Source organism: Ciona robusta, chromosome 11, assembly GCF_009617815.1.
Source record: "Ciona robusta chromosome 11, ASM961781v2".
NCBI lineage: Eukaryota > Metazoa > Chordata > Ascidiacea > Phlebobranchia > Cionidae > Ciona > Ciona robusta.
This window is the reverse complement of record NC_143245.1, coordinates 3,259,297-3,271,346: the sequence shown is the minus strand read 5'-3', so window position 1 is coordinate 3,271,346 and position 12,050 is coordinate 3,259,297. Positions and strand designations below refer to the sequence as shown.

General features: G+C 33.7%; 1 protein-coding gene across 5 annotated transcripts in view; it reads right to left on the bottom strand.

Moving 5' to 3' along the window:
• Window positions 1-12,050, bottom strand: part of LOC149728096 (E3 ubiquitin-protein ligase HECTD1-like) — a 36,303-nt gene that overhangs the window by 15,955 nt on the left and 8,298 nt on the right. For 4 of the 5 annotated variants that reach the window (XM_089888827.1, XM_089888830.1, XM_089888829.1 and 1 more), the window contains 15 exons: window positions 9,612-9,759; window positions 8,283-8,469; window positions 7,709-7,910; window positions 7,028-7,288; window positions 6,554-6,729; window positions 5,845-5,994; window positions 5,213-5,366; window positions 4,462-4,613; window positions 3,892-4,013; window positions 3,317-3,509; window positions 2,134-2,270; window positions 1,698-1,867; window positions 1,184-1,337; window positions 638-845; window positions 254-362 (listed from right to left, as the gene is read on the bottom strand). In XM_089888827.1, coding sequence (XP_089744953.1) covers window positions 254-362; window positions 638-845; window positions 1,184-1,337; window positions 1,698-1,867; window positions 2,134-2,270; window positions 3,317-3,509; window positions 3,892-4,013; window positions 4,462-4,613; window positions 5,213-5,366; window positions 5,845-5,994; window positions 6,554-6,729; window positions 7,028-7,288; window positions 7,709-7,910; window positions 8,283-8,469; window positions 9,612-9,759 — 2,523 coding nt within the window. Of the gene's footprint in view, window positions 1-253; window positions 363-637; window positions 846-1,183; window positions 1,338-1,697; window positions 1,868-2,133; window positions 2,271-3,316; window positions 3,510-3,891; window positions 4,014-4,461; window positions 4,616-5,212; window positions 5,367-5,844; window positions 5,995-6,553; window positions 6,730-7,027; window positions 7,289-7,708; window positions 7,911-8,282; window positions 8,470-9,611; window positions 9,760-12,050 lie in introns of all 5 variants that reach the window. The other variant, XM_089888828.1, reaches the window with a different exon arrangement.

The window sequence follows — 12,050 nt, the reverse complement described above, 5'->3', positions numbered from 1 at the left end:
ATTAAAAATTTGTTTGATTTTTTACCTACTGTCTAATGACCCAATGACTTCACTTTTGGTGCAGTGATTAACACATTAATAAGATTTACAATGATGTACCACATTCTCAATATGCATACTATATTACACTATCTAATAAGTGTATAGTGTTTTAAAAGTAACTATGATTTTTTATCTTGGAATATAAAATTGTGCAACTTAGTTGTTGTATTTTATAGACAAAGATACAATGTTAAACAATTTATGAACCAACCATTCTGTATGGGTGAACTGACAGTGCCAACACTTCTACTATCTTGATTCCTCCATTTCCAATCCACACCCCGCACTACCCTTGTACCAGGGACCATTTGCTTGTTTGCCTGCAATTAGGTGTCAGCCATAATAAGTGCCACCATTGTGGGTGTATGTGTCCATACAGAAAGCGACAATCACTTTCAAGGTTACATAGATGGTAACTCGTAAGTGGGGCAAATGGGTATAGAACAGAACTGTCATTTTACCACCACTAGGATAAGCAAATTACATTCAATTTTTTTTTTTAAAAGCATGTTTATTCAAAGTTCATGCAACAATTTATCATTTGTGGTTTTATCACTTCGTTTAAACAAACAGTAAAAATCACCCCTGTAGTGACCTGCACTTGTAATCCTTTCCTTTCTTTCTTATACGCACACCCAGGTGGGTCATGGGAAACCCCCTTCACAGCCCCATAAATCTCGAACCCCGATATTGATAGGTAGGTCATGTGACGACTTGAGTTCTTCCCGTTCTGTTGGATGCGGAACTGATGCCAACCTCTCTTCTCATCCTCATCTACAGGGATGCTCCAACTCGCAGTTGAACTGTAGGAAAAAATTGAAGAAAACAAGACCTCCATTACTTATAGTACATATTACATAGTAACATCAACTTGAAAAATGTAGTTGTGGGCGTATGTGTCCTTGAGCAAAACACTTAACAACAAATACTCTAACCCAGTGTTCACTAACAGGCCATCTTAATAGTTAGTCATATCAAAAACCAATCACCCGTAAAGTTACAAACAGTGTAAATCCTAAGCTAGCACGTGGTGTATGGAACGGAACACCTATTTATAACAACTGTCCTTTTTCAGCCATGCAAGGATAAAGCAAGTTACATTCACATTCAAATTATTTTTTATTTCTATGTTGTATATTACCCAGGTTGATTGAGTGATTTGTCATTGGTGTGGGTAACTAGTGTAGTCCAGTTTTTCCCATCATTTGAGGCCTGGAACAACCAGTTGCGTAATGCTGATCTTGAATAACCACGAGAGTGTCGTAGAGAATATTTGGTGGGTATAATTTGAAGACCTGCATATTAATTGACAATAATATTTTGAGTTAACTAAAAAGCAGGATTTTATGGTGATACGTCAACATAAAATAGTGTGCAAACATTTTGTTTTCACTAAAAACATTAATTTATTTTCAGTTTTCACAATCTGTTTTAAATATTTTTATAAGAAGTCTTATTTCTCTAAAAAAAATTATATTGTCATTCAAACAGAAAAACCTAAACACCCACAATGTTACATAAGTGGTAACCCATAAGCGGCCACAAGGTGTTTGAAACAGAACATAAGTGGTATATGTCAGTTTCCCACCACACAAGAATAATGCCATTTACATTCATACAAGACAAGACATGCACAAAAGAAATAAACAACTTACCAAAATCCAAAGCAATCCATGCCTTCTCATTATCACTGGTATGGCAATTACATGGTGTTGTGTCACGACTTAATATATCTTCTAATTTGCCGTAGGGAAGTCCCCCTTCATCTGATGATGTCACGTGCACCAGACCGTAACTGGCAGGATTCGTCCAATCGTATTCATTTCTGGGGATTTCAATTTTTCGAATGTGATTTTTTTTAAAAACATAACATTGAAAAGATATACATATATATGTATATAAGAAACAGGTGAAGTTGTGGAGTGAAGCACGTTAGGGGACATGAAATCTTAGAATAAATTGAACAAACACTTTGGTAATACATGGAACAAAAACTACTTTAACAAAACAAGAAGAATATATATTTGTTTTTGATTCCCATTACTATATTATCTAGGTTTTCTTTTTAAATGCCATCAAAACTTTACTAACTTGGCATTTGTTCCAATCCAATAAATAATTCCGTTTTCATCAAAGTCACTTGAATATTTAAAATTAACCTCGCCTTCTCTGGCACGCATCACATACGCATGGTTTGAAACATCATGGTCGTACCACTGCTTCGATGCCTGAAGAGAAAAATTATAACATTCTAAAAAATGTAAGGCGTTCACAGTGGCAAGTAACTATTTCCAAAATTTGGTAAAGTAACTAAGCCTCATCAGTCTTCACTGCTGCCGTTGTGGGCGTGTTTGTTTTCGGACAAGACACTTGGCAATTGCTCCAATCCAGTGGTCACTGATTGGTTAAATTGCCAGCTATAAGGCATAAAAACACAAAGTTTCAAAAGTGCTAACTGGTTAGCTGGAACAAGGTGTATGAAAGAGAACAGCTTGTTGTAACTACTGTCGATTACCGGCCCATGAGTATAAAGCAAATTTTATTGAATCAAGCATATGTTTTTGTATTTTTCCAAAAATGTTCAAATTCTAAACTTTTAGGGTTTTGTTAGTCTAATTGTCTAATTGTTACATTTAGTAGTATTTTACTTTTTTATTGTATTTGGGAAAATATATTTTTTTAAATTCTGGCAGGATAAGTAAAAAGGATAAAATAAATATAATGGAGCAGTAAGAATGCTTTAATCAATCAATGGCATACCATTGGAATGTTGATAAAGTGCAGATTTACGAGATAAGCAATGATTACGCTAACACTTATAAAGCATGGTCAACCTTTGAAATGTAAATGCTGTGACAGAGGATAAAACTGTGTAGAAATATTTCTAAAAAACCAATCACAAAAGGCAAACATTGAATATCACTATTTCTTACTCCACGTTTTGCTGTGAAATTTTAATGAACAAAGACATTTAGAACGTGCCTGCCTCTAACCCATTTGGCTGCTACTGTTGTGGGCAGTGGCACAGCCAGAAAAAAAATAAGGGGGGTGTTTTAATCAAAAAAATTTCAAAAATATTTTTTTTATTTAATTTTTGTTTTCTTTGTTTAAAGGGGGGGGGGGTCGCAACACCCTAAATCTCCCCTGACTGCGCCACTGGTTGTGGGTATATGAAGATTATAAAAAGGAACAATGGTGTTATAACAACTGTAGTTTTCTGTCCACGCCAGGATACGGCAAGTTATATTCATTTATAACATTTCATTCATTTTACCATTTTCAAGATATGTTGTTCCAGATCATCTACACTTGACAGTGTTTCCATCTTCAAAGTACGACCAGTGTAATCAACAAGGTTGCTATCATCCGCGCAACACTGATATTCCATTTTGAATGAGAATTTCCGGGACAAAAGATGGAGGCCACGATTAAAACTCGTGGGACTGTCATACAGCTGGATTGGGAAACTACAAAGATATTTAATCAGTTGATTTTCTTTAAACACGCCTCAAAAATGAGATTGTGTGTTAAACAATTCCTATATTGTCAAACACTAAACCCTAGATGGATAAGCAGAAACAAACAGATCACAGAAACATAATGTAATACAGTGATACCGCTGTCTTTTGATAAAATCAAGAGTTTGCAACAATTATTGATTAACTGTAAGAGTAGTTTTGTATTTTTTGAGACTATTTTAAGGATAAATCACTTCTACATACCAACTAAAAATACGCAAAATTCTTTGGTTAAGCTAGTATACCCCGCACCAGATACCCAACACCAATGCTTTATAGTTAGTACTACCATAAACATAAAGAATAGTTATTACAGTCCACACGTACACACCGTTCAATAGATTCGAGCACAGAGATTAGCTTTCGAACAAGAACTTGAACTGCATCACTGGTCGCTTTCGAAAACACAAGTTTAAACTTTTCAATGCGATCATCTCTGCCAGAACATGTTCCCTAAAAGTAAAAGTGTTTATGCAAAAATCTTTTCATATATACCCTAGTGGCAGATGCATGAAACATAGATTTACTGGTCAAACTCATCATAAAAATGACAGCCTATTTTTGTCAGACATGATTTTCATTTCATAAGTTTTGGTTTAAAAACTAAAAGCATCTTATGTGATGTAAGAAGGTAAGTTGAAATATTTAGTCAGAAGTAGATCATACTTTAAAACAAACAATTGGACATGCGTTTAAATTGGTCAAATAAATAAAAATCCACTTCGCAGATGTGAGTGACACTACAATAAAAAAGATTACAAAAACTCTGGCAAGGACATGACATGCATTAGAATTATGTTATCCAACTAAACAGCTTTTAGTTGAGTAAAGATTTTACAAATTTTGCAAAAGTTTAAAATCACAAGTTGCAAGCCACAAAACATAAAAATAAAAAAAATACCGTCAACACCAGAGCTTTTAACATTGCTTGTATGAGTCCACTGTTGTACAAATCGAAAGCGGAGACTCCTTTATCTTCTTCCAACAAAGTCCGGAGTTGAGTGAGAGAAGATGTAAAAGAAGAATTTTCATCTTCCTCAATATTTATTGCATCTATTTAGGATATTCAAGTTGAAATAAATCTTTCAAATGAAGGAACGTGTAATAATTATTTAATTTACCAAGCAAATTTTGCAATGTTTAAAAGTGATAAATCTTATAAAATAAACCTTTTGGAAAGTCCTTAATTTTTTCGGACATGGGGCATAGTCAATCTACACACTTTGAGAACTGTGAAGTATTTTGTTAACGTTGCCCTACACCAACATTCATACTGTTGGACCATTCTTGTTACAACATAAAAAAGACATTTTCTATTGATATATTAAATAATTAACAGATGAAGTTAAGTATTGACAATATATATATCTTTTAGGTACACCATTAGTTTACGAGGTGTGTGAAACATACCACCCATGGTATAAATAACGCCTGTCGTTTTTTCTCAAGTGACCATAAAGCAAGTTAGATTCTTTCATTCGTTACATTCATAATCATTTCAATTTTTGTTATCTGCAGAGTTAGTACCACATGCTGTATTGTGGAAAATTAATGATAGGTCTATACAGTTTGTTCCCATTTAACACACAAATTATCTGCATCCCTATAGCAATTTTTTCAAAATACAAATATATAAACTGACAATGATTCACCTGAATCCCTTGAATCCCTTGAACTAAACTCTTCTATTTTTTGAGCAATTTTTTTCAGATCAGTGACTACATTTTTAAAAGCTTGCTTTTTGCTTGTGAAATATTCATCGTACAAAGATCGACTTAAGACAACAATTTTATCTTTTAATTCCTCCTAAAAATACAGAAATTCTGTTTTATCATTGTTATTGGTTTAAATTTCTGCTGTAGAGTTAAATAGGGGTTTATATTTTAGGGATACCCACTTATTTGTTTTTTTACGTCAGCTAATATTCTGGTCCATTCACACAGTGCTTTTACTGGTATAGGAAACTACTTGTGGAAAAGGGTTGCCCTTTAATTAATGCCTATGCACTGCTATATTAAACTAATTTGTGTTAAATTTTATTAGCAGTACAAGCACATCAATGAGTAGTTTTTTTAAAACTATAATATTCTGGTTTGTTGATACTAAAATTTTGTCTCCCGAACAGCAATATAATATATACCCTGATAAAATGTTACCACACAGCAGACTAACAGGCTCAATAAACCATTAATTACTTTTAAAGACAGTTTTAATACGCCTGGTCGTGGTTCAAATTCATACTGTTTGTTGTTATAACCAACACCAATTCTATTATTGTAACTACCTCCTTATTCATGGAAGGTTGTGTTGTCTTCTTATCCACACTCTTATTCAAGAAATCCATGCTAAGCAGAGATTCGGGTGTAAAAGCATGACGTGTCCCTCTGTTTGACTCAAACAAGAATCCACTCATTTCTTTCTTCAGTATTGTGGCCTAAATATATACGGAATTCATTTAAAAAAAATAAAAAATCTATCTCTTACATAACCTTCATTCTAGTCTGTGTACTGTATACAGGGATTCTAAATTTATGTAGTTCCCTTTTACTTGGATCCTTCTGTATATATAAGGCCAACTTACTTTTTACTCTAGAGGGTAAATGAGCTACCAATCAAAATTCACATACGTTGACAGAACAGAAAAATTGTGCCAATTATAATTATTGTAGCTTACTATTCTTGTCCCGATTAACTGCTAATTCAAAGCTAGCCTTGTAGCTTATTGATTCTTTTTCGTCTAGTAATCAGGTGTTTTGCATTTTTAATAAATGTGCACCATATTACACATTAGGGGTAAAACTGATAAGCATCATTGTTAAAAGGGTAAACCATACAAAAATGTTTAAGAACCACTGCTCTAGACTATACAGCATAAAACAATCCTTATGTTTGGAAAGCAATCAGCAAGCACCTAAAGTACCTTTGGCCTGTTTTAAAATATTAATCCATTATAAAATATTAAAAATGATGACAAATATTGCAAAATACATTACCTGTTGTCCATCGGAATTGGTTATAAGCAACTCATCTTCTTTGTTACTGACTATGGTCCAGTTACCAGCAGTAATACGAACACTGTCAGGTTTAGACAACACAGGAAGCATGACTTCACCAGTTGAAGCCTCCATGAAAGCACGCTGAAGTTTTTCAAGAAATTCACTTCGACTTTCTACGCATAAAACAACAATAACTTTGAAACTTATTTATTACCATATCCCCTATGCATGCAAACTATCAAGTATGTAACTTTGTGGATGATTGTTTTTGTATAATCGCCAATGTGGGCAAACTGCTGTGATTGATGAGTAAACACTGAGTTACAGTAATTACAATTACATGTAGTTTCCAATGATACATACCCGAAACACCTACAATAAACCAGCACCTTCAAACCCGGTAACCTTGGATTACAAGGCAAAAGCTGCATACACTGTGCTAAAATATACTATGACACACTGTGTAGTCACCTGAACTATCTGTTCCACCTTCAGGACTCCCACTTGAATACATGGTTGAAAGTTTTCCATCCAAGATATATCGAAACCAGCCGTTACTTCCATGTGATAACTCAATAGCTGTAGCTGAACTCCACAGATACAGACATCCCTTACCACGAGCAAAGGTCCAAGTTTTCTTCCACGAATACAAGGAACCCGGTTTCATAGAGGTGGCATCTTCCACTGAGGTGGGCATGCACTCCTCTAGTTTGTTGCTAGATTCTTGAGCAACTGAAAGAAATATTATTTGAATATAAATATAAGCTACAATAAAAAAAATCATTTAAATCCTGATGTGTGACATTTTATTTTATATTATACCTGGTATATTAATATTCAAGAATGAATAAATTCATTTAACCATTTGGATTCCACATTGTTTTTCGAAATTTTCACTTTTTGACAAATTCTTACTTAATTAGATTTTGTAAAGCATGGCAGATTGGCAGCTTTACTTTGTTAAGTTTGTGCAATATAAAATTATCTTTAAATTTTTTATTTTTTTGATAACATCATCAAAAAAACTAATATTAAAAAAAAGTTTCCAAAAATCGGTTTCTAAAAATTTAGGCATATATATATATATACCCGGTACCTTAATAAAAAAAATACATATATATGCATAAAATAAAAATATAACATAAAACCTACCACATTTTTCTTTTCCTTTAATCTCTCCCTCTGCTTGTCCTCCAACTGCTCCATCATCTTCCTTATCTTCGTGAGGAGCAAACATGTCTCGGATTTTGTTGGCAATCCATTCATGGTTGAGTGAGCACGCAAACAAGTCGTAACATTTGTCCATCAGGTTCTGAATAATCTCAAGCGCAGCCAGATGGCCTTCATCATTATCCTGTGTTTATTGAAATAAATTCATCATTATCCTGTGTTTATTAAAATAAAAGTTGTAAATAGTTCAAATTTAAACAAAATATTGTAATCTACCGAGGCTGCCTAACTGGTTGACTTGTTCATAAAACATTTTTTTATATTTAAACTACTTTTGTTTAATTGACTGATTTTTTTGTTAATTTTTTGATTTTTTTTTTAGTTTTATGGTTTAAGTGGCAGACATATCTGGAAAACAGATATATGTTTAATGTTGTGCTAATAATTATGTATTACACCCATAAATAATTAAATGGTTTTATTTTGCAGCACAATCTTACATGAGTCCTTCAATAAAAGTTTGTTAAAATTGTTTTACAAACTGTAGAACATTTACCTCTTGATCCAAAGCAGTCGAAACTACATTGGCGAATTTTTCCGGAATATTCTGTGCAGATAGTACAGCATCACGCAGCTGCTGCTCTACCACATATTTAACCGTCTTATGCAACAGACTGAGAGCACTTTGAGCTACAGAAGGATAGACAGTGACTTGGTAGGTGTCCAGAAACAAAGGAAGAAGTCTGAAAATAAACCAAATGTTTAGTACAACATGCTAAAAAATGCTTAACCAACAAAAATGAAGTTCAATGAATTGTAATAAGAAAGACTGACGATGTCATTTTAAGGAAAAATATATTTCTTATAAATTCTTTGGACTTCATTTTTGATCGATATGCTTAAAATACAAATTAAACCTCGGCTTTGCTTTTAGTTTGATATGAAATAAACAATCATGTTTAGTATAACAGACTTGACCAGCTTAAAGGGGCATACCAACGAAAAATCAAAATTTGTGTATTGATAGATATGCTCAAATGTGATCTAAAGCTACTATCAAAGTTTAAAAATACAAAACAGCTTTTGAAAAAAATGAGTTTAAAAACCGCAAATTCGACTGCTGGAGTAAAAAAAAAATTGGCCGTTGCGCAATGCATGAGATTTCCCATAAAAAAAATTTCACTCAACTTTGATCGTTTCTAGTTTCTAAAATAGTAAAGAAAATTCAAATTTTATTTCTGATTTGGTATAATTAATGCTTCTTCTTCAAAACTATATAAAAAAATTTGTAAAACATAGACTTTAAGATGTTTTAATTTTCGATTGAACATAGCTACATAATGTGCTGACTCACCACTTTTTTTCTTATTAGTTAGTTTTTAGCACTTTTTTATATTAATATGTTCACTATGTCTCACTAGTACCTACTGTACCATTTTTTTTTATAAAAAAGTCAGTTTTTCGTGTTTAACATTCGGTTTGAAAATATGCTGAGTCAGCATAATCTGGTATGTACCTACGTTCAATCGAAAAATTAAAACATAATAAAGTCAATGTTTTACAATTTTTTTATATATTCTTGAAGAAGAAGCAGCTTGGCTTATGTTTATTTCTAGTTGAACAAGCAATAAATATGCAAATTAGCACAACATAATGAGATATTAAGTGTGTAACAGTGTTGGGGCTTCTAATTAAAACAAGTAATAACTAGTGTTCCTTAAACATGGGGTGTGATAAATATACGGTCATTTACTTTTTAGCTAAATTAGTGTAAATAAAACACTTTTTTTATCAATAACCCTACAATTCAACAAGTAAAGCGATAGTTCATAAAAAAGAAGAACATGAGGTTAAAAGATGTATTTTTAATATTTAACATTCTTACTTGTTAATAAACACAGAAGCAACTGGGGAATCCCCCTTTATGAGATTCTGCTTCTCCTCTTCTTTAGATTTCTTCTCTGCATCTTTCGTTTGTTCCTGGAGCATCAATTGCTTCTTCTTCACAGCTTCATCTGATGTAATCCAAGATTCTTAAAAACAAAAAAAGAAGATGAAATATTGTTACAAATAGTTTGTTTTATATGTTGTTTCTGGCCACAAATCTTTACTTTACACCCAGTGTGATGTAACATCCACTGGCGTAAAGTTACGGGGTTGCAGGGTAGCCTGGCAACTCTTTGATTTTTTCTGGACTAATAATGCGTAAGGAATGACGTTCGACTATATGAAAGAGTCGTTACTTCTGCGCACAAACTTCGTTTCATACTTTAACATATGTCAACACCGATGCGTCATTCCTACACGAGTGCGTTCAACTGGTATTCAAACTCGTGTTTGCTAAATAAACCATGTGTGAATCGCCATTATGACCTAAATTGTGAATTGTATCATGAATCAATTGCCAGGTTCAAACAACGATGTTATGATGCAAGGAGTCCACGTATGAATCCCTACATTTTCGTAATAAACATGCTGCTTGGTTGAGGAAAACATGGTATATAAATATAAAGCAGCTTTAAAAACTGCCTATATTATTTCATTCTGAAAACCTTCTTATTGACGGACCAGTCTACGTTTGTACGATAACCGCAGACTTACACGGACTCGCTGAACCCAAGAAATTTTAATTTCATCTCATTCCTAAGTAATTCTGAAAACGCTTACGTTTGTTTGAGCACATATGTAAAGGGTTGCAAACTAATTTTTTTTCGTGCCCACCAGGCATGTAAAAAATAAAAATCCGGCCGATACCGGTTTGCATTTATATTTTTCCGGCAGTTTTCCCGGCGCGTGTGTTATGACGTCAAATTTTGCATCTCTATCTAGCCCCGCGTTCGTGCGCCGCTTTCCCATGTACAAGGCTTTTGGATATAAGCCTTATGGTTTCTCCCGCGGTCCTTCGTAGCTTAGAAATTTAATTAAAAATGTGTCAATCATGTTTCGTCTTTTCCCGATCAAAGTCTGTTTTCCGCGACGATTTTCACGTGTAACACACGCGTAAGTGTCACAGGACAAAACATTTAGCCGTAAAATTAAAGTTTTGCTACTTAGCTTTTCTAATAAATACGGCATAGTGTCATTTATACTATGCGCGACAAACTTTGTTCGGTCAACATTGAAATTAATAACAGACGCTAGTTTAAGCAAGGAATACTCTACTAGGATTGCTACTTTAATAAAACTATAAAACTAATCGGCGATTACCAACTACAGTTTAAAACTGACACGTTTCTACCTGCAACGAATTTTCTTTGTAATAAAAATTACCGGGAATTTAATAGTGCTTTAAGATTGTCTGTGTTTTATATTCCGTAACACGAGTTGAAATATTTGTTCGTCTTGTTACGTATAACATTAGTCACAATCCCTATTATGGCGCAATCAAATACCGCAAGTGCATTACGACATAGCTAGTAATGTTACGTCACAATTGCCATTGTCTCCGCATAAATGCCGGATTTATGATAATATAAAGCTGTTTGTTACGTCAGAACTGCACGAATAGGTAACTTACCCATACGTTAACACGAAACAAAATGTTACGCAGCCGTCGAAGTAAATAAATTCCGGATTCCCACGCCGGCAGTTTTAAAAAAATCCGGCCGATGCCGGCGGCATCGAAAATAGGCACTTTTTACACCGCTGGTGCCCACCGGCGCGAAGATGTTTTTTTCTGTTTTTTGCAACCCTAACAATAAGTAAAACTTTACGCCTATGGTAACATGGTGTATTATTTCGTAATACATTGTGTCCCCATGGCAAAACATGCAGTAGTTGGTGAAATTGACAGTACTAAGTGTTTTAATAGACACATGCTTGTTAAAGCACCCCAGAAATATTTGTGTTTGCCAACGAACACAAAGAACCATGGGGTAAAAATGTAGTATTTAGAAGCGTTTGGCGCATCTGTACTTGCATATAGTAAATTGTTCATAAATTTCCCAAAAACAGATAACATTTCTAGGGACTTACTACTTATTCAGCAATCAATATACAAAACATAGCAGTGATTACTGCTGTATTAAGAACTTTTTATTTTAGATGGTATTGGGATTGCAGCAACTTGATACGAATACACAAACAATTTACTGGAGAGTGGAGAGTAAAATCATATGAATAAAAATAAACTTAACTGCACATTTTACTGCATTGCAAGGGCAGCACGGCTACTCAACTGGCTGACCACGGTTTGAAAACTTTTGGATGTCAAACTGAGACATTATATTTGTAAGTATTTATGCTACTGTGCTATGGGTAGATTAGAGACCTTGTTTTTCATGGCTGCCAAGCGATGCTATTAATACATTATCCTACAACTTAA